This window comes from Vigna angularis, chromosome 8 (assembly GCF_016808095.1).
Source record: "Vigna angularis cultivar LongXiaoDou No.4 chromosome 8, ASM1680809v1, whole genome shotgun sequence".
Lineage (NCBI taxonomy): Eukaryota > Viridiplantae > Streptophyta > Magnoliopsida > Fabales > Fabaceae > Vigna > Vigna angularis.
Window position 1 is genome coordinate 1,476,437 of NC_068977.1, and position 26,231 is coordinate 1,502,667.

Here is a 26,231-nt window from a genome sequence, read left to right on the forward strand (position 1 = left end):
TAATGTTGGGTTGATCATGACTTTTAGGTCTTGGGCTTGTAATGAACTAAGAATTCACAAATTTTGGTATTGGAAAAAAGTTGATGGTTTCACTTCATATTTGTTTAGACTAATTGTTCCTGATTTTAAAATTTATATAAATAAAATAGAAAATTTAATGGATTTTAAATGAATTTTTAATGGATCAAATCACACTTAAACTAGACTAGTTGGGCAAAAAATAATTTTTGCCACCTTGATTTTTGTTATTTTGGAACAAAAAGAAATTTTTGTTGGTGTTTGTACATGTGCCATTTGCCTAAAGTTTGTTTTTTTTTCCTCGTTGTTATATGAAACACATGATACAAAATAAATGTATTTTTTCCTTTGTTTTTTTTTTACTTTAATAGGTATCTTGATTGTGGTTGTAGGATGATAGAATATGTCAATAGGAGTGAAATATGTTAATTTTACATACACGTGAAGTTAAAGAAAATAACAAAGAACTTTAAGTATGCTACATCAAGACACATTGTAGTGTTTATTATAAATATATTATTTTTATTGATATCATTGTGCGACGAGATGCAACCTTTTTCATTGATTTTAATAATTATTTATAAATATTGAAAAATAATAAGGTGGGAAAAAATTAGAACAAATATTTGAATAACTAATTACACAGCAAGTAAACATAATGCATGTATTAATCTTAACAACATATATACTTATAATAGGAGATAGTCACAAACCTTTCAAGAAAATAAGTTATCATCTTAGTTCAAACTTAAATGAAAACATGTACATATTTAAAAATCACTTTTTATGAGGATTTATTGTGTTGATTATAATTCATTTGACATAATAAGTGACACAGTGACATAATTGTAAGTAGGATAAAATTTTATATGTCGATTATCATTAAAATTGACATAAAAAAATGAATGTGGTGACAATTTCGTAATAAATTACAAAACTTTTTTTATGTCGGTTATACTAGAATTGATATAGAAATTTAGAATAGTGGTAATTTCATAAAAAGGTAAAACACTTTTTATATTAATTATCATTAAAATCGACATAGAAAGTGAGAGGGTGACAAATTTGTAATAAAGTTAAAAACTTTCTATGCCACTTTGTTATTGTATTCGACATGAGATCTTTAATCCTTTTCTCTCCCCATTTCTTTTCGTGCTTCACTTCACCTTTTTTATTTACTTTCCTCCTCTACAGTGCATCCTCGTCGTACCGTTGTTGTCGTTTCTCCTCGTCTCATCGAATTCTGTTCTCGTCACTCTGACTATGTGAGCCTACCCCATCACTATAAATCCCCAATTTCTCAAACCCTAAGCAACAACTTGTCTACTTCAAGATTTGCGCGTGGATTGGTGCTCTCGTGCCTCTACACCAAGCTGAGCATAAGCCCCACCATTTTTCTTTTCAACATGTATTAGTGCTCCCAACATTGACGCCAATTGCCACCCCCATCGAATATCGCAAGATACAAGACCACTTATAGGAGTTCTATGAGATCTTTTCGAGGAGCTCTTCAAGTACAATGAAATTGAAAGCATTAATGTTTGAGACAAACTCGCCCACAACATGGTATGATCCTCTCCCTAATCATAATCTCAACCTCTCATTTTATCATTCTCATGATATTTGAACATTGTTATTTTTAGGTGGAGAATGTATAGGTTCAATTTAAAGAGGAAGAGCATGCTACTAATGTAGTTAGAAACCCAACTGGAAGGTTTTATGTCGATTATTTATATATTTTCTTTTTGGTTTTATGCAATTTCTCATTCATTATGTATTTTCAAGGTTTACGAATGCATATTATTATCTTTTTGTAGTTTGAATATTAAGTTTTTTTTTTATAGTTTGCATGGGTGTAAAATGTTTAATGTATAACATAAAAGAGTTTTAAACACAATTTTAAAGAAGAGTGAATTATAACCATTAAAAGTCGCAACAAAAGCCACAAGAACACAAATAATGAACATAAGAAAGGAATTAGGACCACCAATTCAATTTCAATAATTTTGTTTTGAATTGAGTAATTTTGCTACTTTCCAAATTAAAACTAAATTTAATTTTTATATAAATATAATGATATTTTTATTGCAGTTGACATTTTTATTAGATATTCCTGAAATTCAATTATAAATTATTATTTATTTATAAATTGAATATAATTCTTAATTTAATTATTAAATATAATATAATTATTAGAATTGTTTTAGAATATAATTATTAAATGTTTTAGATTTAAATGTATATTTTAGAAATATAATTATAATATAATTATTAACTTTATGTTTGATTTTTACTATAAGAAATAATTTCAAAAATATCTATAATTAAATCAAATATTTTTTGATCAATTTAATTTTTTTAATAAAAATATGATATTTATATAAAAATTAAATTTAGAAAGTGAGAAAATTCTTAATTAGAAAAAATAAATTAAATTGAATTAAAATTATATATATATATATATATATATATATATATATATATATATATAAAGACTAAAATAAACAAGGTCAACACAATCCCAAACTAACACTAGACTTGTGAAACAATATTAATTTAACACTAGATAATTTCCTTTTAAATTAAAAAAAAAAAAACTCACGAACAGGCATGTAATATATACTATTGATATGCTCTTAACTATTTAACTTGTTACCAAAATGACCGAATTAATCAAAACTAGAATCTTATACCATATTAAACAAACGTGTAAGGAAAAAAAAAAAAATAGTATGTGAGCCTTAACTTTTATTCATTGGTGTTAAAAGACGTGACTTACTTTCTAGTTTCTTTTCTGGAAAAGAAAAAAAAAAAAGAATACTGACATTGCTTTCCACGTTCCACTGTTTCTTCACTCTGCTCATATTCTTCTTCTTCTTCGCTTCTTAAAACCCTAAACCCTTGAAATCCTCAACAGAGCAGCATCAAATTCAACTATTCCCTCAACTCTCTGCAATGCAAAGTTCTGACTGAGTGCTGTGAATGATCGTTCTGAGCCACGCAAAATGACGATCGTGGCCTTGTTACTGAGTTTTCTGGTAACGGTGACGGTGGTGGTGTCGCCGTCGCACGCGGCTTCCAGTGGTCCCCACATTGCTGACGTCAACTTGCTCTTGCCGCCAAAAATGACGTATCCAGTTGATTACCGGCTCCAAGGAAGCGACGGCTGCTTCCAATGGTCCTCTTCCGTTTTCAATCATACTTACTCACTACTATTTTATATTCTTCGCAATTTTGAAGTATATTGAAAAAAAAAAAAGAAAGAACTAGGTGATGTCATTTCAGTTCAGTTCAGTTCTCCATATGATAAAATTAAGGACAAAACTTAGATGCATGCAGTGGTAGCACGAGTGTTGAGTGTTGTTAGTGCTGTTTTCGGATCAGAATTGGATTTCACCTAAACGTGGTTGGTGAAACTCCTTGTAAAACTGCAGCAGCTGTGGTATCTAAGTTTTTTTGTGATAATAGCATTGTTGTGAAAACTGAGGCATATTTTCTTGTGTGCTTTCATGTGTAGTTTTACAATGAGAACTGAAGTTTTACATCGGAACTTGTGCTGGCTTTCAATGATAACATTTGTTGTGCATACTACTGGAATTAAACTATAATTCTGGATGGAGAATAATATCTGAAGCATATAAGAAACCTCATCTAAGATTTGTCCAAATTCTTTTCATATAAGAAAGGCATGAGTGAGTTTAGGCTGCATATTTTTTTGGGTTTTAGTTTTCATATCAGACTTTTATTTTCTATAAAAAATCCTTGCTCTGAAAGTTTATTTGAAAATGGAATCATTATATTGGAACACAACTAGGTCAAGTAATTTAAGTTCAGTTGTAGTTTGATAATTATTTTTATTAAGGTTAAATATGTTTTTGGTCTCCAAACTATTATGAAAAATTATATTATAAAATATTTAGTCCTGTATTTTATGAAAATCATATAAAACTTCATTTTCCAACAATGTGGAGTGTTTTTATGTGTCAAATAGAGTTCCACATGGAGACATAATATAACCTACACATGTCGATTGTTGGGAGAATGTTTTACACGACTTTTATGAAGTGTTTAACGAAGTACTTTATAATCAAGTTTAGGAACAAAACAATTTTTTATAACAATTTGAGAATGAAAAACATATTTAATCATTTTTAGTAAAAGAAAGTTTAGTTAAAACGAAGGTTTGGGAAATTAAGATGTGTTTGATTGTGTCTTTGTATTTTAGTTTTTAGAACTATTTTATGAAACAACATCTAAAGCTGATTTTTGGAACATATAAACAAGGAAGGATATGTGAATTGGTTTAGAAATTAAAAAGGAGATATTAATTTTGATTTTTTTTTTTAAAATTACTCTTATCAAACAAGGCTTTTGTGAAACATTATTCCCTGGTTTTTCTTATAAAATTGTTTTTCTCAAAAAGTGATTCCCTTGTTTTCTGAAGTGGTGTTTGTTGATTGGTTTTGGTTGTTATCCTTTGTTATTGAGTTGATTATGATATTTTTTGTGGTACATACTTAGGTCATGGGATCATCATGACATTCTGTCTGTTGAGCCTCAGTATAATTCAACCAGCAAGTGCTCAACTAGTGCAAGAATAAGATCCATTTCCCCTTACAGTGGGCGGAAGGAAACTGCTGTTTATGCTGCAGACTTGAAAACTGGGATTGTGATTCGCTGCAAAGTCTTTATTGACAACATATCACGAATACAGATATTTCATAATTCTATTAAACTTGATTTAGAGGGGCTTGCCACACTACGTGTTCGAGCCTTTGATAATGAAGGTATCTGTGAAATCTTGCTAGTTTTGTACTTATCATGGGATTTTCACACATCATGAAAGTCTGACTCCATTGTAAAATCTTGCCTTTACATAACCATTCGCTTGAAAATATGCTTTCTTTACCATATTTTTTTCTTGAAAATTTTAAAATGAGCTTTAATAAACGAAGAAGGCATACTACACTATGGCAGGATTGACATTATAGGTGCTATGAAGCTCAATTTACTCTTTTCTGCCTTTTTAGCAAAGGCATTAAACTTTTCAGCATTTATTTATTTGTCTTGATGATTCTATATAATTATTTCCAGCTTAAAGTTTTGTTAATTTCCTGTCACCTTTTCTCCTCAATTGGGTCATAAGATTGGAAATATTTATTGAATTCCCTTGTGCTGCAGAAAACGTATTTTCTTCATTAGTTGGCTTACAGTTTATGTGGAGCCTTATGCCTGAAGCCAATAGATTACCTCATCACCTTGTTAATGTTCCACTAAAGGATTCTCCCCTTAGTGATTGTGGGGGATTATGTGGTGACTTAGATATACAAATAAAGCTTGAAGACAATGTAAGACTGCTACTGGCTGGTTTAAACAGGTTAAGTCATTGTGTTATTATAATAATGCATATTTAATGTTATATCCTACTTTTTTTTCCTGGTCCTGTTTTGCAGGGTGTATTTTCAGATCTTTTTGTAGTAAAGGGAATTGAGATTGGTCATGAGATTGTGTCAGTGCGTTTGCTTGAGACACAGTTAAAGAATTTAGCTGATGAGATTGTTCTTACTGTTGCTGAAGCTATGTCCCTCGATCCTCCTTCACCAGTTCTTGTACTTGTTGGTGCAGTCATTCCCTACACCCTTAAAGTCATCCGTGGAAATGTTCCTGAAGGTTTTCTTAAGTTGTTTACTTTTCATTCAAATCTAAGTGCAAGTTGTTTAGAAATGTAAATCTGATATCTATGTGATTATGCTGTCAAATTGCAGAATTGGTAGTTAAGATTACTAATGCAATTGGTCATCCATAGATGGGGAATCCTCATTTTTCTATATTTTGGGAGAATTTTTACCCTCCTTGTTTGTTTTCTTTTAACAAAATCTTCTAATTTTCAGTCCTCCTTAAAATTACGCTCCAACTTATTTTCTAAAGCAAAATTTGTAGTGTTAATGTTTTGTTTGGACTGTATTTCAGTCTATTTAGTACCATTGAAAGATTACAGTACAGCAAAGGTGTATAGGTCTCATAAGGTCCATTTCTCTGACAGGTGTGTTCTGGGCCACAAGATTTTTAAATCAAAGAATAATCTGTTCCTTCATCTGTAGGCAGCTTAGAAACTACTGATTAAATTATTTCGATTTTATGTAGAATCGTGGATCTCTCTCATTGTTTTGGATCAGTACTATATGTCTAAGTTGGAAGATCTTTTGTCTATGTTGGAAGTTGTTTTTTTTATTAGGTTTAGTGGTTTGGGCAGTAGAAAGGAGAGAATGATGTTTCAAAATTGCCTTTTTTTTGTGAGTGGATATTTGTCTTGGTAACTTTTCAGTAATCATTTTGTGATTAGCTGTAAAGCAAATATTAGATTATGTTTTATTTTATGGGATCTTTTATTGTTTTCGTTTTTTAATTATTTGGAGGAAATCAAACTTTTCATTCTCCCTTGACAATATCAACAAATGCTGACAAAACAAGAGAACCAAGAGGAATTTCCTTGACCTTTTACACTATACAAATTTCTTTTATGTTTTTGTTCTTTTCAAATACCATCATAATTTGGTCTTTTTGGTGGAAAATAAATATGTTCTTGTTAGAAATCTCACATTGATTGGTGATATTGCCAAATTGTAAGACATAAGTTGATGCAAACCTCAAGTTACTATTAGGTACATTTATAAGATTGAGTTAGACTTATAATTCATTTTCTAAAATAGTATAAGAGCCTCTTTTATCGAGGTTTGTTCCAACTATTTGGTTGCTATTGGACTATCCAGAAATATCTAGTTCCACACTTGAATTGAGATGTCTAATTCTCTGTGTGAGAAGATGTGTTGGGAATCTTTCATTGACTAAAGATATGACTAAATTATAGTACATATGGAAGTATAAACATCATCTTTTAAGCTAGTTTTGTAAGATTGAGCTTAAATCTACTTTCTAAGAGCTCTAATTTGGAGTTCTTGTTTTTCTACCTGCTGTTGAATGTTCTTTAATATATTTTCTTCGGTGTGCAAGGATAAGGGGCTAAAATTTTTTACTCTTTGGCTGTTGCTTGGTGTATTTGAATGGAGCAATGAGCAAGAGACCTTTTCCAGATATCCAGAGGACCAATTTGCTTGTTGGTCTATGCAATATTCTTTGCTGTTGTTATTTTCTTCTGTAGAATTCCTGACTTTTCATCTTTGCATTTTCGTTTTGTTCTTATATATCAAGCAAAAAAGTGATGATTCAGCTAATGATTGATGCTATTTATACTTAAAAGAATTTTTAATTGGATATTGTTTACATCTATATGAAAGTTAAGATAACGGTTTTTTTATCCAATAACTTTTATATTTTGTTTCTGCTGTGATGTTTGTCAGCATATTATCAAGACTCTTACCAATATTTTGCTTTGGCATTTGCAGTGGTTACTTTACCCTCACCACATCACCAATGGTCTGTCTCAAATGCTTCGGTTGCTCAGGTCGACTCAAAAACAGGGTTAGCATACGCATGGAACTTGGGCATGACAGCTGTTATTGTTGAAGATACTAGGATTGCTGGCCATGAACAAGTGTCTTCATTGAATGTGGTCCTACCATCTTCTCTATGTTTGTATATATCACCTTTATCTAGTTCTGGTGATCCAGTGGAAGGAGTAAAATCTAACCCTCTGATGACCCGTTGGTATGTTATATCTGGCCATCAATATCTTATCCAGATAAAGGTTTTTGCACAGGATCATCCTGCACAAGAAATTTATATTACAGAGGTAGTTTTCATGATTCTACTTTCATAGCCTATCATCAATGGTAAAACATATTTACGTTGGCTCCTTAGATTTTCAAGGACATTTTTTTAATGTATCTGATGGGGACTCTTATCTATATAATAAATTTACTATTGTGTCCTCTCTTTCAGAAAATGAAATAAGTTAAAAAGGAAATTCTTGTATAAAAGAAAAGGGATACTATAAATTGTTTTATTATCGGCACAACTTTTCCTTGATTGTATTGCAATTCTGTTTTATGTTCCCAAAGTTGTGAGATCTTATCTAATGATCTGTACGGAAGAGGACAGACACAAATGAAAGTGGCTATTGTGCATTATGTATGATATAGATATAAAACCTTTTCCTATCAGCCCAAGGTTGTGGTAATTGATTATACATTAGGCCGTTGCCAAATAAAGTACATCTCTAGTGTTGCTTGACATTTTTGTTTTTGATATTTTCCATGTACATTGCTAGTCTTGTGTCTGCTGTTATATTTGTGAGTAATACGTCTCTGTTGGAACTTCCCATTTATATTCATTGTGTTTTCTCTTATATGAATTGCTTTTGTTTCTATCAATAGTTTTCAACATTTATCTTTGCATTGCAGAATGATGATGTTAAGGTTTATGATAATGATTCTGATCAATACTGGAAAACATTTTTTGTTTCAAATGATATTGCTGTTAAACACGGCTGGCGGAATTCTAAAATCTTGGAGGCTTATTCACCAGGACTTGGAAAATTGACAGCTTCTTTGAGCTACCCTGGTGGGGCTGATGACAAAAAGGAGGTGACTGTCGTTTCATAGAAGCCTTATAAGCATATTTTTCTGTAGTTCATTCCTCAATTATTTTTGTCTTTTAGTTGTTGCACCATATGTTGCTTTGTGGTCATTTCATTCTTCTTTTTTTTGGGATTCGAGAGAGGCTATTTGTTTCCTGGCTTAGGAAGGTCATGGTACTTTTTCAGTACCAAGTTCTCATTTATTAGTTAAAATATTGCAGATTATCAAGGCTGTGCAAGAAATAATGGTTTGTGATAAAGTAAAGTTCACCTTGGACAATGATAGTGGAATGATCTTATTACCATGGTCAACTGGTGTTTATCAGGAGGTGGAGTTAAAGGCTACAGGAGGTTGGAAGCCAACATCTTCTCCAATCTGAAGTAGCAAGCTTATTCTTGATATTTATTTCTATACTCATTGATCCTTTTGTGATGTAGGTTGTGCAAAAACTGTGAGTGACTTCAGATGGCTATCTTCAGACTCGTTCACAGTATCTGTAACAGCTTTTGGTATTGTCCAGGCAAAAAAACCTGGTAAAGCTACTATCAAAGTGTTATCTGTATATGATTCACTAAATTATGATGAGGTAATGCTATTAAGGAAAATATATACTTTTATTTATTCATTCCAAATGTCTAGTAAATTTGATCATGTTTGGTTCCCTAAGCCCAATCCTGTTCTTGGGCTATATGCTATGGTATTGGAATTTAAGAATGTTGTTTGGTTAAAGAATAGTAAAGTGGTATGTGGTATAAGCATATTAGTTGGACATGTGTATGCTTAATGAAATTTTCACTTGTACTGCCCCTACTTTATTAGTGATTGTGTCCCATTACACTTTGATTTGCACCATCAATTAAGATTATCCTACTTTCTTTTTAAATGTTGATTTATTTGAGTTTATTTTGTTTCTTTATCTTTTCCTATCTTAATAAGATATAACTCAGTTATTATGGGGATAGATTATATCCATCATAATTTAGGATTTTCAGTTATTATGTTAATGTATCTTATTTAAGAGCAGTAGCTCTTCTATGAATAATATCAGAAACAATTTTTCTGATATGGTTTCAGCACTCTAAAATCTTTGGAAGCCTTGTGTAATCTCTTACGCAAAACCACATCCTTTTTTTTTTTCTTTCGTTGTATTCACCTAAGCAACCTGCATTGCTCCAACACCACAACCCTTTCTTTATTCCATTGTATTCCTTCTAGGCCAGCATTGCCATAGGTCAAACCTCAAAAATGTCTGTTACTCTGAAAACTTTACCCACTACAGTGTTCAACTACAGTGTTCTAAAATTAAGGAGGTTGCTGGGCACCGGTGGAAGCCTAGTGAACTGATCTTCCCTTCTTCATTTATTGAATAATGTTAAAATGTTAGTGTTTTCATGAAGATGGTATCCCCTTATGAGGGTTTTCGTTAACAGAAAGGAAATGAATGGAGAATGTGAAGATACATTAATATCTGTTAGCATACTATTGTTGATAGTTGATCATAGTTGACTTGTTTCAAGTCAGTCTTGAATTTTGTACAGCAGTGTATTCTTTACTATATTTTTCTTTCTTTTATGTACAGTTGTAAGTTTCTATTAGTATTAACAGAAACCTGACTCTTATGAGTAGCTATCAGGTACATATTTCAAACTGTTCTAAGATCAACAAAACATTTTCTTTCATTGTTCATATTCTCTCTTTTCTCTCGGCTCACGTTATCTAAGAATTTCTAATGATACTGTGATGTTTTTCGTCGTATAAATTATTCTAAAAGGTGTTTTCTGTTGGATTCTCTTTGTGCTATTTGTTTGTTTTCTATCAATGCATAATGTATTCACAATTTTTTCTTGAATTTACTTTGGAATTCTATACAATTTATACATTATTTTTTATTTTTGTAATTTTATTTTTCCTATAGGTCCTTGTTGAAGTCTCCATTCCTTCTTCTATGGTTGTGCTTCACAATTTTCCTGTAGAAACTGCTGTTGGATCATATCTTAAAGCTGCTGTGACAATGAAAGCAGCAAATGGTGATGCAATGTTTGAGGATATTGTAAAGTTTCTTTTCCAATTTTCTGCTATTCATTTTTGCTCATGTTGTTGTATCATCTGCAGGTTCCTTTTTCTATGTATGTGATGCCTTTAATTCATTGATAAAGTGGAAGTCTGGAAGTGAGTCTTTTGTAATTGTCAATGCAACTCAGGAGTTGTTATACTTGAAAACTGAGCCAAATACTCAGCTCCGATCATCAGTCAATGGTTCTCCCTGTTCCTGGACATATGTTTTTGCTTCTCATCCTGGTCAAGCTGTGATCCAGGCCATTTTTTCCAAAGAAGATCACCACCACAGTCATAGTCCTGTTGGACTAAAAGCATCCTTACGCATTGCGGCATATCTACCCCTTATTGTACGTCAGGCAGGTGATGGAAACCAATTTGGTGGTTACTGGATTGATTTGGCTCAAGCAGAAAATGACAAGCAGTCACATGGTTTAGAGGAATTATATCTTGTACCTGGCACAAGTTTAGACATAGCACTTGTTGGTGGTCCTGAACAATGGGACAAAGGTGTGGATTTCATTGAAACTGTGGAAGTTTTGGATCAAGCCAATGCTCTAGCTGAAGATGGAGTTCTTGTGGAACGTGTATCTGATAGCTTCAGGAATTTGTATGGAGTTTTATGTCAAAAGCTGGGAACCTTTGTAAGTTTCAGTGATTATTTCTTGGTTGAAAGTATCCTAGAATTAAGAAGCCATAGAACTTGGAAATTATTAACCTTTGTGGTTTTAAATGACTCAGAAACTTCGTTTCCAACGTGGGAATTTGGTTGGGGATGACCATCCTCTGCCTTCAGTGGCTCAAGTTTGGTTGTCTGTGATGTGTAGCATTCCTTCTTCTATTGTACTTATAGCTGATGAACCAGGTATACATTTTTTCAGAGTTAAAGTCATTGGCAACAAAATTCTTCAGATTTCTACCCTGAAGTGAGTTGTGTTTTTCAGTGAATGAATGCAGAATAATTAAAGCAGCAGCTCAAGCTGAACGTAGTTCAGGTAGACTTCATGATGCCCCTGTTATTGTGGCAAATGGGCGCACTATTCGTGTATCTGCAGTTGGTATCAGTGATTTGGGAGAGGCTTATGCAAATTCATCTTCTCTCAATTTGAGGTGGGAACTTAGCAGTTGTGAGGGACTGGCCTACTGGGATTATGGTTTTAATATAGTGAAGTCTAACAGTTGGGAGATATTTCTGGCCTTGCAAAATGAATCAGGCTTGGTACTGAAAGATTCTTATTAATTTTTTCATTTTCTTGATAGTTTGGCTTTACTACTTCATTTGACAACACCTGGTAATTTTGCAATCAGAGTTGCTTGTGAAAATTTGCTGTCCCAAAAACTAGTTTATAATGGTCTGAGTTCAAATATGTTTTTTTTTTCAGATTGACCAATAAAAATATGAGCGTGTTGATTATTTTAGAAAATAGAGAGCTAATTCTAAGGAAACAAATTTTTGTGATTATGGGATTGTTTTTAAATGCATAATCCTAGTAGTAATGACAATATATACCTGTAATATATGATAAAATTATAGCAGGGACAAAATAAAAAAACATTGTAAAATATATAATGAGCAGCATGGTTTTGACACTCCCTCTCAAGCTGGTGTTTCTGCATTCCCAGTTTGGTTATAATTCCTTCAAAATTAATACAGTTCAGTCCTTTGGTGAGTATGTGTGCAAGTTGATTTCAAGTGGACACATGGGGTACAAGTCAAGCCACTGTCTAGTTTTTCCTTGATGAAGTGTTGATAAGATAGGAAAAATGATTTTAAAAAGCTTGCTCATTGTAGCTTCATCAGTGCCAAGAGGTTCATTTACATTAAAATCGATAAAGTATAATGCATTTCATCCCTCAAGGAGTTGTGTGCATTTTATAAAATTAGAGGGAAAATCTGTAATTTAAGGGAGATGAATTTAATTTACCTTTTTCTTTAAGCTTCAGTTTTTGAAATTCAGAAATTTGTCATATACCAACTTTTGGAATTGCAAGCACAGTCATCTTTCTAAAGCATTGCTAGTTTTGTCTAAATAATTCTTCTCCATGAATGATCGGATTTACAAATAAACAATCTCTTGTGGTGATTGCTTCCAGCTTTTGACCCCTTCCTGATAACCAGTCCTTTATTTCTGTGGTAATGTAGTTCTATCTGTCTAGTCTTCTATAATTAACTCTCTACACAAGGTATTGATGGGAACATATGCTTTGGTCACTCTTAAAATTGAATTAGCTATTGTGTAAGGTAACATATTAGAGGTACTAGAATGTCACTCTTTGACTCTTACCTAGGATCCAAAGGATCTATGCAGCCGATACTATAATTACCTTACCAGTTTGTGATATTTCTTGGCTGGTGTAAATTAATATGATAATCTATGCTGAAATATCAGTTTGGTTGAGCGAACTCAAATCTTCCATGTTTCACCCACTTCATGGATGATTCTTAAAGTCATGCTATTAAATAGTTTTGTATGCAGGGTGATACTTTAAACAAGTTTTAAAGGGTCCATGCTGTATAGCATTCATGCATGTGATTAACTTTTTATACTTGTTCTAATATGTGGACGACTAATGTGATATTAAATGCTGTGTTTCTTAGTGCACTGTTCGTGCTACTGTTACTGGCTTTGCTGAGATCTTGGGAGATGATACATTTCACGGGTTTACTGAAACAGAAAATGTTCTGACAGATGCAATTCATTTACAGGTAATAATTTTCTTAAAATTATTTTTGTTCAATATGAAACTGGTTTTTTCTACTTTCCATGACTAAAATCTTAATATCTGAGTTTCATAATCAATTCTGCATCTTCTCCCTGCATTCTGTTCTGTATAATGGGATTTTGTAGCATATTTATTTTTGTTGTTACTTTGTCGTAAGTTGTCTTATCTTTGTATTGGTGCTACAATGCAGCTTGTTTCTACCCTTAGAGTTGATCCAGAGTACAAATTGATATATTTCAATCCTGATGCAAAGGTAACAATCACCGTTTGTTTAACTAGATATTTTATCTGGTGACCACAGCTTGGGGTCCAGAATTATTTAACTGTTTGCACATTGAATTTGCATTGGTTGTACACTGGGTTTTGCCTTTTACTTTTTATTAGTAGATAGATTGATAGATTATGTATTTAGCCTAGGTTAAGGCAGTCCTGTTGGGGCAACATTTTATCAGATTATGTTCCGGTTGACTGCAATTTTTTTATAGTATCATAAACACATGGAACTTTTCGAAATTTGGCCTAGGCCTTTGAACTACATTTTATCAGTCCCATGGAAAAAAACAAATGATTGCCTATTTTTAAAGATATTTTTCCTTTCTTAGAATGTGAGTTTGGGTCTAACTCAACCCCAAAAGGTAGCTCATGAGGCGAGGGTTCCACACCCCTCATGCTGAAGGAAGGAGATCTTGAGTGTGAACTTTATTAGACATCTTTGGGTGGTTTGGTAACTAGGGGACTGGTGGGCTTGATGCTAACCATAACCATTAGGAAAGACAATTTGGTTCAAGCTGAACTCAATACCAAAAGCTAGGTCATGAGTCAGGGTCATCTCCGAGTTATACGCACTATTTGGCTTTCTTGTAGGATCTATAACAACATTCAAGGGTGTTTATTAGCTTGTTAGCTCAGCTAATTCCATTGTTCAGTGTTCATCTCAAGGTTCACTTCTCACTCCCAATGCAGGGGTTATGGTCGAACTTGCTTTTGCTACCCATCTTTTTGATACAAACATGTCTTACATAATGCTTTTTGTTCAAGAAATTAACTATTACTGCATTTTAATTGTGTTCTAATATCATATATGACTACAGGTAAACCTGACTATTGTTGGTGGGAGCTGTTTCTTGGAAGCTGTTACAAATGATTCTCAAGTTGTACAAGTTATTCAACCACCATCTGGATTTGAATGCCTACAATTGATTTTGTCCCCTAAAGGATTAGGGACAGCCAATCTGAATATATATGATATTGGACTAAATCCTCCACAAAGAGCTTCTGCACTTGTAAGCTATGTCTTTCCTCAATTCAGGATTGTTTGAAATTTTAAGGAATATGCTTGGTTTAATATCCCTGCATCAGTTTTATGATCGATCATAGGATTTTGGAAATGTGTTGATATCAACCCTTGTCTGTTTGAATTATTAATCTGCAACGATGCACTTCTCTTTCTGCTTTTAGGACTCTTATATTTTACTGGTAGCAAGCCACAAACTTATACTTTTTGTCATTTGAACAAAATGAAAACCAGATCTCGTAATTGGTTGTAGTGTAACACATTTCCTTCTTTCTTACTAGAAATATGAAATATCATTTCTCTTTCATACTTATTATTTAGTTTAGGAAAACATTATAATTGCATATTGGCTTATGTTTCTGATTTTGTAATTCTGCATTTACTCTACTTTATAGACTAAGTATATGCTCTTTGGGCGACCAAAAATAAAAATAAAAAATATTTATGCCCATATATCTAACTCGGATCTCCATTTTGTGAGTAAGCAGATATTTGGGAAAGATGGTTTTTTTTTTTGGGGAAATAATGGCTTTTTAAAGCACTTTATGAAAGTTGGAAACAATGTCTATTGTCCAACAAGGTTTTGATACTAAACATTCATTAAAGCTGATGATCTTGGGAGGGAAATTTATTAAGGGCAAAAGTTTTCAGCGGCTAGTATCAATACGATTTCAAATTTGATGATTAGATGATGTCATTTTATGTTAAATGCTTATAGAAGTTAAATATTTCAGGTTCAAGTTGCAGATATAGAGTGGATCAAGATCATATCAGGAAAAGTGATTAGCATGATGGTATGTCTTCTCTAAAAGGTTGTTGATTTTTTTGGGACTTGAGATTGAAAAGAAATAATTCTTGAGAGCTTGATGATCCCTCTCATAATCTTCTATTTATAAAAATAAATTGATACAAAAGTATATGATAATTAGGGTAACCTTAGACACAATATAATCATGATAAATAGGGTAATCTAGACACAATATAATCATGATAAATAGGGTAATCTAGACACAGTATAATCATGATAAATAGGGTAACCTAGACACAGTATAATCATGATAAATAAGATAATCCTAGATACAATATAATCATGATAAATAGGGTAAATATTCTAACAGGGTCATAATGGCTAATACATGAGATTTGCTTGCATTGATACGAATCCCACGAAATGGTTTCACTTAAAAATTGGTAGTAAAGATCAAAATAAAGCTGAATAACTTCTTTAAAGCCTGCTCAAACCTAATTTCTATCAAATCTGATCTTATTTACATTAAATTTTATATGATCTTTACAGGAAGGAAGTTTGCAAACTATTGACTTATTGGCTGGTAGTACTGGCGGAAATAGTTTTGATGCTTCTCAGGTTTGAATAGTTTTTCCTATTTAGTTTTAGGAGCCACACTCCAGTTTCTTGTGCTTGTTCTGCATTAATATGGTCTCTTCTGACATAGTTGTTACTATACTGCCTTGAATATGCTCACTGAGACTGATATCTTTTACATTTTCTTGGTCATTTTGAATATCCATAGTGGGTTTTTTATTATTTATTTTTTATATAATTTTTTTTGAGTGGCAATTTGTTGATTTGGAAACTGTTACACAGTTTGTTTACATGAATCTTCATGTACACATTGAAGATAATATAATTGAGCTGGTGGATACTGACGATTTCTCAAGCCTTGTTGGTGGACATGTTAATGCACCAAGTTTTAAAATAAAAGGGAGACATCTTGGAATTACAACCCTTTATGTAAGTCTCTGGTCAACCTGTTTTATGATCTTCATCTCAGTCAAAATTCTTTAGACTTTTGAAAACTCTACAAGCTTATTTGTTATTTATTGAAACCAGGTCAGTGCTGTACAACATTTGGGACACGTAGTACAAAGTCAAGCTATTAAGGTGGAAGTTTACGCTGCCCCAAGAATACACCCTGACAATATTTTCCTACTACCTGGTGCATCGTATGTGGTATGTTCCAAAGTACAGGTGTTGTTTTTCATTGCTTAATTTGAAAGAATGTGTACTTTGAAAGAGACACATACTAAAATTCTCTTGGAATGTTTTTTATTGAGTAGGAAACGCCAAAGTTGACATTTTTTTTTTTTGCAAAATAACTGCTCACAATTTGCTTAATATATCAAGATTCACATGGTTATTTTTCGGTTCAAGATTTGTGTATTGACTAAGTTAATTGCATCTATGATTTTTCAATCAGTCACGTAATGTGTATTATTTGTCTAAATTTGCTTACTTGAATCTAGTCTATAATCATTTAAGGAGCCTATAGTACCTTGTTCATGAGCAAGTCAGGAAAAACCAAGTGAAGTAATTCGGCTTTTGCTCATGTGTCTCTTTTCCATACCTTTCAATTGTCTACATGTTTTAGCATTCTCTTTCTTCAATTGTTTATCTTTGCATTTTGGTGCATTGAATATTGGTCTGATGTGAAGTTTACACCATTGTTTTCTCCTATTTTCTTGCTTTGATGAAATAATGAGATTATGTCCTCTGCACAGCTTACCATGGAAGGAGGCCCAACTCTCGGGGTTCGTGTTGAGTATGGAATTGAAAATGATAAAATTGCAAGTATTGATAGATATTCTGGACGACTCTCGGCAAGTTCTATTGGGAACACTGTAAGATGTGAAATCCTGTTCAGACTTATTATTATTCCTTATTTTGTTTAGCTGGCTTTTTCTTTCTAATTTGTTATCTGTAGAAAAATATTCTCTTATTGAATTGATACCAATAACAGAGGATACAAATTATATTTATGAAGACAAATCTGCTATAGTTGAGGAAACTAAATCACGCATAACCGAAAGCAAATCTCCCACAGATAAGGAAACAGAATCATAGAGATATTTCTAAAAAGTAAATCTGATCTTATTCAGTTTTGTACCCTTTAACTTGATCCTACAAATCTGGATGGATATAGCATTCTTATCTTATCCATATTTCCATAATTTACTTTGAATCATAAAATTCTAATATTCCCAATTAGTCCACATTATCTAATATAGACATTCATGCATATGCTTCTTGTTGGAGATGACCAAATTATAGTATATAAGGGGAGACAAACCTCATCTTACTGAGCTGAAGCTGGTTTTATAGGGTTGAGTTAGGCTTAAGTCTACCTTAAAGACTGTTAGTGGAAAACGGCAAGTACACCGGTTGCACGTAGCAAGTAATAAATATCGTTTTCTCTACAGGGACTTGTTCAACACATGATAGCTCTTGCAATTCACAACTCAATTAGACAACAAATGTCACAAAAACACAGAAACTCTTTTTGTATTTTTATCAAACATTTGGTGTGCAACAAGAATTTAACATAGAGTATTTACATATGTCAATATTAGATTTCATCCACTTCATTCTTATACATTCACAAATATCTCAATTCCAATTTTATGTTAAAATCAACTCACATGAATACTCAAATCCTATTTCTAGTGACCTTGAGCCTATGATAACTCATCAACTTCCAATTCCTTGAATCCTCAACAAGCGATCATGCATTATGTTCAAGAGTCTTAAGATTAGTAATGATTCATGTTCTATCCCTAGATATACAAGCTCCATTAGGTACTTAATTTCAGTTCTAGGTGCAAAAGACATTTTCCAACACCTTAAGAACCATAAATCAAGGCACGAGTGATCTATCCACACCAAGCATTAAGCATAGAAATCAAATACTAACATAGAAATGAAAAAACATATGTATTAACATCACAAAAAACACAAGATTCAGTTTATTACATTTAATCTCAACAAATAGGTTTAGCTCTCCATGGTAGAGAACCTAGGTCATACAAATTGAAAAGATAAGAAAGAAATTATAACCAAACTTTCCCAAGATTCTTCGCAGTTGCTCCATGCTCCAATCGCGCCTTCCCTTCAAATTGACATCTCCAATTCGTATATCCTCTCTCTCATCAAACTCTAAAGGGGCATAACACCATGGATTAAGATTGAAGACCCAAGAAGGGGTGGGAGAGCTTCCCAACACCCCAAACAACCTCCAAGGACCTTTCTCAGTCGCCCTAGGTGGAGAGAAATGGGAGGAAGAGAATTCCCCAAAACCTTGAGGAAAACATGAATAAATACCCAATTTTGACATGTTAGCGAAGCCATTTCTAAGTGCCATCAGTTAAAACACGAAAGGGGCTCTCTATCAAACCACTGCTCAATGCAAGTTCTTCCGCACTAACTGGTGCTCAGTGCCACTTTTCCACCGCTCAGTGCTACCTGTGCAAGGGCTGGTGGCGCTCAGTTCCAGGCAATTTGGCAACACTCTATAATATAAGTACTGGGCGTGATCCCAATGGTGCCCAACATGGGTATTTGCTTCAAATTGATCTTTTCTGATCCAAAACATGTTTCCTTGAGTTCTTGCTTGTTTTCCTCCACTAGAATTGCTCCCTATTCATTTATTTCACACACTTAAACAAAGATATTAAAGGTAAAACAAACATAAAGCCATTAAAATACAAAACAATACAAAACACACTAAATTTGACGATAAAACAAAATAAAAGCTGGGAATAAGTTGATTTATTCATGACAATAGGCACAAAAATAGGTAAAAGTAGATGTTATCAAAGACATGCTTTAATACAACTACACAAGGTAGATTTTTACTTTGGCTGAATAGTGTTTTGTTTGTGGCCATGTTTCTACTAGTGATAACTTGCTGATGTCACACAAGTTTTTTTTTATTACAAACTACATGCTAGGCATCACTATTAACCTTGGTATCCCCTCGAGATTGACACCCTAACATTCAACAATCATATATTAGCACATGAAAAGCGCTATATAAAGGGAAGAATAAACATATACATGGAGGACCAAACCAAACTCATTCTAAAAAAGAAACAATTACTGTCCCACAAAGGATACACCTAAACAAAGTGAAAATCAGAGAGTTGATACCCGCTACAGAAAAAATAAAAAATATTAACAGGCAGAAAGAATCTAAAGCACTTAAAGTAAGTTTTGCTACCCTCTATTTTATAAAAATTAATCAGGTCAAGGCAGTTTTGCTACCCTCTATTTGTTAATATTTTATAGACTTTCACGAGAGGGGGTTGGTCAAATGTTAAAAACTATTGATTGGTCCATGCTTTACATGCTAAGATTTATTGGATAGACTTGTTTTAATGGTATTTTAGTGGAAATCAGCCAACGGTGTGCTTTTTGGACACTGGCAATGCATGTTTCCTGGTCAAATCAGTGTTGTTTAGTATTAGACAATTCTTGGAACTCACCTTCTGTAGATAACATCAAATCTTCTATTTACCCTGGCGATAATCTTTTATTGTATGATTGACCTTGGCACTACCTGTTTAACTCTTTATTAACAGTACAAGTTCCACATGCCCATCACACATTTGTTCAGTTTACTTAAATTTGATTCTGACTACGTCTTTGATCAATTTATTTTGAAAGAATCAGTATTTCTCGTATGAAGGTCTGTAGTTCACAAGACAAAATGAGTCAAACTAAAAGAATAACTGTTAGTATAGTATATTTTATTCTGTTGAGATATTATTGGAAGTTTCAAATTTTATTCCTATTGGTTTTAATTTTGTATTTTGCGGTATCTTTGTTTTATTACTAGGATATAAATTCCACACTCTCAGGGGAGATTTGTTTCCAAGAATAGGTTGTGCTTTTTACCTAAATTATCCTATCAATGTATGTGTATATACTAGAAAGAATTAATATAAAAGAAAGAAGATTTTTATTCAATTGATTGATTTGAAACATAATATCAACTTCTATATACAGAGAACTAAAACCCTAAAGTAAGAATTACAATCTCTTAAATCTTCTAACAACTACTAACAAGTTCTAACAACTTCTAGTAATACATTTTAGTATTCTACTAACAACTATTGCACTTAATATCCAACTAACCACATTTAATAGTCTATCAACTTTTAGTAATGCATTTAATATCCTACTTACAACATATGTATGAAATGTATGTAATGAGACTCAATAAGAGAAATTATTTTATTCTAATTTTTGAGATACTCACATTTACTCTCTACTTTTTTCTACTTTTAATTTTTTCTGGAACTCACAAGCGAATCATTTCAATTTTTATTTTATATAAAACATATATTTATTCCTTTGACAGTTTGTGTGTTATGCCTTTTACATTCAATCATATATGGTTGGTGGAAGATATTTGTCTAATCCAAGATATTATTATTGTCAGACAATTACTGCTAGTGTCTTTGTGAATGGTAATACTGTAATTTGTGAAGCACGGAGTATTTTAAGGGTGGGAATTCCGTCTACTGTCATGTTGCATACGCAGAGTGAACAACTTGGGATTGGCCGAAAATTGCCAATTTATCCGTTATTTCCCGAGGTGACCATTAAAATCAAGTTTTCATTAATTTATGCATGATTGTATTTCAAATTCTAATATCGACTACCTTTTTTGTTTTGTCAGGGTACTCTGTTTTCTTTCTATGAGCTATGTAAAAATTACCAGTGGACCATTGAAGATGAAAAGGTTTGGCTGTCTCTTCTACTATATCTTTCCATTTCAAAATGCATTACAGAGGACAAACATACTGCAACTAAAGTACACACCGTGTACACAAGTTACTCTCCTAGGAGTATGAATTCTGTATGGCCTAAAAACCATATTACAATTAAGCCAAATGCCAAGAAACTATTGAATCTGAAGGAAAGTGTGTTTTGGTCTAAATAGTAAAGATACTGTAGAAATATGGGTGAATATATTGCACATAACTGTACAATAAATATTGCTTACTGTCTACACATTTTTTCACTGATATAAGTGATTAGAAACAATGCTTCTTACAGCTCCGCCTGAAGCATATCTTTTCTGTACATATCATGGAGTCAGGTTCATCGAGTTTGGAATTCACCCAATCCAATTTGAAATGGGTACACTAAAAAAAATTCAACCTGACTCGATACACAAAAGTCTATTTAGGTTGTGTTGACTAGATTCAAGGGTTGGATACAACTTGCTTTCACCTCTAATCAAGAGCATAGCCTTCCAATTCCCACTCCCACTAAAATAAGCACCGGGATTTAAAACTGTAAATTCAAGAGAGTAACTGTCTGTCCTTATACTGCATATCTTTTCAGTTAGGTAATGTCCTCTTTAGTGAATAACACTCAAAGGTAAGCTAAATAATTTTGTCTTTGTTTCTATAGGTATTGAGCTTTAAGGTGGCAGAGACCTTGCACGGGGATGGGATCCAGTTTACTACTTCAGCAAGAAGTGAAGTTAATAGTTATTTTGATGAGAATAACCTTGGCTTTATTAATGTCTTGTATGGAAGGTATTAAGGAATTTGACATTTAAGAATAAGATTACATAATAAACAATGCTTAGTAGTACTTTACTTTAGCCTTTGGGTATACTATAACTTCCTCCACCTTCCAGTGTATCATATTTGTATGTCTAAATCTTTTTTACTTGTCTTTTATGTAATTATTAGATGTCTGAAGCCAAATAATGGTCTATTATGCTTCCAGTTAGCATATTATTGGTACAAGGTCTTTTTAATAGTCATGTTGGTTTTCCTGTAGTTCTTTTTCTTGTTACTGAAATTAGTTCCTTGTAAGAGCAATGTAAAAGTGTACACAGGGTTTGACATTTCAATGCAGAAATGATTATAAACTATTTCAAAAATAGGGTTGAGGAATCTGTGATTCAGTTCTGGATGTTTGTTTTTCAGATCTCCAGGCAAGACCAATGTTGCTGTGTCTTTCTCGTGTGAACTTTCAACTTCTGGGTCAAGGGCTCAGTCCATGTTTTACAGTTCATCTTTGTCAGTAACAGTGATTCCTGATCTTCCACTGGCTTTGGGAATCCCCATGACCTGGATTCTTCCTCCCTACTATACAATGACGAACCGTTTGCCTTCATTGTCAGAATCCTATGCACAATATGATAGTCGAAATCGCAGGGGAACCATCAGCTATTCTTTATTGAGAAGTTTAGAGAAAAACGATGCTATGCAAAAAGATGCCATATTCATTGACGGGGACAGAATTAAAACTACCAAAAGTAATAATCTTGCTTGTATTCAAGCTAAAGATCGTACTACAGGAAGAACAGAGATTGCTTCTTGTGTCAAGGTTTCTGAGGTATGGAATAATCTTTTGCTTACTGTTTATTTGGGCCTACTTCTTGGCACTCATGATCAATGTCTCCTAATTCTAATAAAGCTAGAATCATACTTGCAACAGAATGATGACAGAAAATACTGAAATGTAATTGAACTATGTAAGGAAATAAAGAACTATTTTATTGATAACAATCACAACAAATACATTCTCATCAACCCTTTGTAATAATCAAATCCTTTAAAATAAGGAAATAAAAATATATTGAAATGAATAAAATATTCTAAAGATATTTTTTCCTAATTGCCATAGAGATATTGAGAATATATTTATCCTAATAATATATTATTTGCAACAAATATCAAAACATTAATATCATGCGCTGTAAGGACTATTTATTGACTGTATCAATAAAGCAGTATTCATATAAACAACTATAAATCATTTCTTTTGCATAGACGAATTTTCTCACAAATAATATTTTCATTACACACTTATTACCTAATTGGGTTCGGCTGAGTTTATTAGGTTTAAAATTCATCTAGTCATTATTACTAAACCCTGATTCTAATTTTGTTCGCTAGAAAAAATTCAACTCAATCCACAAAAATGTAACTGGGTTGGGTTGGATGGATTGGATGTTTGTTGCAACCTGTCTACACCCTTAATTACAGTAGTGAAGTTTAATGGATTGGATTAATTCAGAAAATGCTTAATGGAGCAATCATATATAGAATTATATCCATTGTATTTATATATACATGTTTAGTTTATATATGTGTGTGGACCTTGGTGCATATAGTAAATACAGTCCAAGGTTGATTTTTAATGAATTTTAAAGAGGTAGTAAGTATTCAAAAAGGGAGAGAGAGTAATCTTAAATAGATAGGTTGGACATCTATTTATTAACAAGTCATTAATGGATTGGATGTTTTTTAATACTTAGTTAGTGGACCATAAATGGTTTTTTAATCATTTTTTTCTGGTCCATTCATAATGGTTAATCCATAAATCATTGTTGCTGGTCTGCTATCAGCAGAATTACTACCTTTTTTATTAACCATGCTAATTTGTATTGTTTGGAAATTTTATCCACATGACAAATTTATTCAATATTATAATCAGGTGACTCAAATTAGAATAGCCAGTAAGGAGGTTCTCCTCAATGTGATTAACCTTGCTGCTGGTGCAGAACTTGATCTTCCAACAAACTTTTATGATGCTTTAGGTATCAATGCCTCCTTGACAGTGAATCGAATACAGGAACTTTTGAACTGAAAAGTAGTAATCTTTTATTGTCTCTTATTGTCGTTCAACAGGAAATCCTTTCCACGAAGCCTACAATGCTGTGCCTTTCCATGCTGAAACTAACTACCCTGATGTTCTCTATGTAAACAAAACAGCTGATGGAAAAGGCAATGTCCATATCAAGGTTTGTTAATGACTTTTACTGGAAATAATTTTTTCTTGATTCCCTTGTTCTTATAATTTGGATCAACAAGCTAAATAAGATCATACAGCTTCCACAATCATAGATTTTTGGAACCATGACTTTTCTTTTTATCTTGAAAAGTGTCCCAAAGGACTTAGGTCTCTAACAAAGCCAATCCTGTATTGTGTTGTCATGATCAGGTTAATTAGTGAACTTTATGCATTGTGATTCAACTTGAGTGCTTTGTTTGTCTGAGAAAGAAAAGGAAAAGGGAGAAGATAGAAAGTAGTGAGAAAGAGTATATTTTTAAGGGTTGTTTGCTACAATAAAATATTAAAATATGAAGAGAAAAAAAAATGAAATGTCATTAAATAGACGATTATGTTCCTATTAAAAATATTGTTATAAGTAGATATAAGGCCATTTTAGGAAAGATGCAAATCATTGTTTCCTTTTATTTTTTCTCACCTATTTCTCTCATGTCAAACTAGGAGAGTTTCTCCTTTCTCACATCTCCCCCCCTTCAATTTCTTTCTCTTCTATTTAACCTAAACAAAACAGAGAACAGAACTTATTAAGTCCATTGCTTTAGAACAAACTATATTTGTTTAGAGTCTGAAGATTTTGAGTGTCTGGTATTTTTGTTCATTTTACTATCTGTGAGTTTTTGGCTCAGCTAAGTAAATTAATAGAATTCTTGTCCTGACTGCTGATGGTTGAAGGCAATTCGGCATGGTAATGTTCTTGTGCGTATATCAATTAGTGAAGATCTGCAGAAATCAGATTATGTGCTGGTAAGTAATAGTTTTCCCCAAAAATCTGCACAAAGTTGTTTACTGTTCTATGCACATATCTTAATCTCCTATTCTGTATGCTAAATTTTAGAACCTATACTTTAACAATATTAGATCAATTTCATCCTGATGCCTGATACACCTAAACTGGCTTATAATTTTGTTCAAGGTGATTTACATTTTCGGAACTGAGTTAATCTTGTAGGTCTTGCTCTCATTTATTAAAATGTCTGATAATATTGGCTATCTGTTAGCATTTGTTAGTATCCGTTAGTGAGATAGTTAGCTGGGCTGGGATAATTAGAAGAATCAATGCATGTTTCCTGTGAATAGAAGAGGTCGAGAGACCATATTACCTCAGATTGTGAGAGAATTGTGGTCTGTGGGCTTTAGAACGTATGCAGCATCGTGGATCTGCCGTGCTTATTTGTAATTGAGGTTTATCCTCACTATTTCTTCATAATAATATTCCTAGTTCTATAGGTCGTGTTCCTTCTAGTAAACAAAATCCTAGATTGAACTTAATGATCACTAACCATCTAACATGATAAAGTTAGTTGTTTGATTATTGTTTTTAAAGACAGTTTTTATTTCTAAGAAAATCTTCCGTGATAGAGGTTGTTTTAGTTTTGCATTCTTTGAAAGTTTTTTAATGAAAGTTTAAGACTTTGAAAAGTAAGTTATTGCTTTTACAGTGACATTTATAAACGAGGAAGGACCTACACCTATTCACAATAACGTGTTGCTTTGCTTGCTATGTCCAACACTTTTGGGCACGACATGTTAGATATGTCTTTCACAGATGTCTGACACACTTCAATTGTGTCACAATGAAAAACTATTTTGTTGTGCTCTGACACCTCTTTTACATAGCTTGAGCATTTGTAAAGAAAGTGAACCAAAATCTGTTCTTGGTTAACACTTCCTAGACATTCCTTATCATAAAGAAAGTGGAAAACAAATTATATTATAAATAATGCAAATCTCATTTTTCGGTTTGTTTCTATAAGCCTTGACTAGTTATTTAAGCTATTAAAATTTATGTTTCTTGTTTAGAATTCTATTGGGAGGACTGTTATTATAAGGAACTGTAACAAATTTGTTTTTATAGTGCATATAATACTGAACTTCCAATTGATTGAGATTTTTGTCATGATTATATATATCAGTGGTGGTGTTATGTCCTGTAATTTGGACATAGCCATGTCCCAGTGTTTGTGCTACTGTCATCTCTGGTGTT

The 26,231-nt window shown here is 32.6% G+C and overlaps 1 protein-coding gene across 2 annotated transcripts in view; it reads left to right on the top strand.

Moving 5' to 3' along the window:
- The first annotated feature begins 2,804 nt into the window (after window positions 1-2,804).
- LOC108345528 (nuclear pore complex protein GP210) overlaps window positions 2,805-26,231 on the top strand; it is a 33,987-nt gene continuing 10,560 nt past the window's right edge. The window contains exons 1-27 of one of the 2 annotated variants that reach the window (XM_017584108.2): window positions 2,805-3,196; window positions 4,540-4,805; window positions 5,200-5,366; window positions 5,472-5,688; window positions 7,422-7,768; window positions 8,379-8,561; window positions 8,776-8,905; window positions 8,993-9,141; window positions 10,471-10,582; window positions 10,668-11,254; window positions 11,352-11,475; window positions 11,555-11,829; window positions 13,210-13,317; window positions 13,525-13,587; window positions 14,426-14,617; window positions 15,363-15,422; window positions 15,926-15,994; window positions 16,235-16,381; window positions 16,481-16,600; window positions 17,149-17,268; window positions 20,868-21,023; window positions 21,108-21,170; window positions 21,848-21,975; window positions 22,375-22,786; window positions 23,891-23,993; window positions 24,085-24,197; window positions 24,920-24,991. In XM_017584108.2, the coding sequence (XP_017439597.2) occupies window positions 3,024-3,196; window positions 4,540-4,805; window positions 5,200-5,366; window positions 5,472-5,688; window positions 7,422-7,768; window positions 8,379-8,561; window positions 8,776-8,905; window positions 8,993-9,141; window positions 10,471-10,582; window positions 10,668-11,254; window positions 11,352-11,475; window positions 11,555-11,829; window positions 13,210-13,317; window positions 13,525-13,587; window positions 14,426-14,617; window positions 15,363-15,422; window positions 15,926-15,994; window positions 16,235-16,381; window positions 16,481-16,600; window positions 17,149-17,268; window positions 20,868-21,023; window positions 21,108-21,170; window positions 21,848-21,975; window positions 22,375-22,786; window positions 23,891-23,993; window positions 24,085-24,197; window positions 24,920-24,991 (4,656 nt within the window). In that variant the 5' untranslated portion in view covers window positions 2,805-3,023. The remainder of the gene's footprint in view (window positions 3,197-4,539; window positions 4,806-5,199; window positions 5,367-5,471; window positions 5,689-7,421; window positions 7,769-8,378; window positions 8,562-8,775; window positions 8,906-8,992; window positions 9,142-10,470; window positions 10,583-10,667; window positions 11,255-11,351; window positions 11,476-11,554; window positions 11,830-13,209; window positions 13,318-13,524; window positions 13,588-14,425; window positions 14,618-15,362; window positions 15,423-15,925; window positions 15,995-16,234; window positions 16,382-16,480; window positions 16,601-17,148; window positions 17,269-20,867; window positions 21,024-21,107; window positions 21,171-21,847; window positions 21,976-22,374; window positions 22,787-23,890; window positions 23,994-24,084; window positions 24,198-24,919; window positions 24,992-26,231) is intronic. The other variant, XM_017584109.2, reaches the window with a different exon arrangement.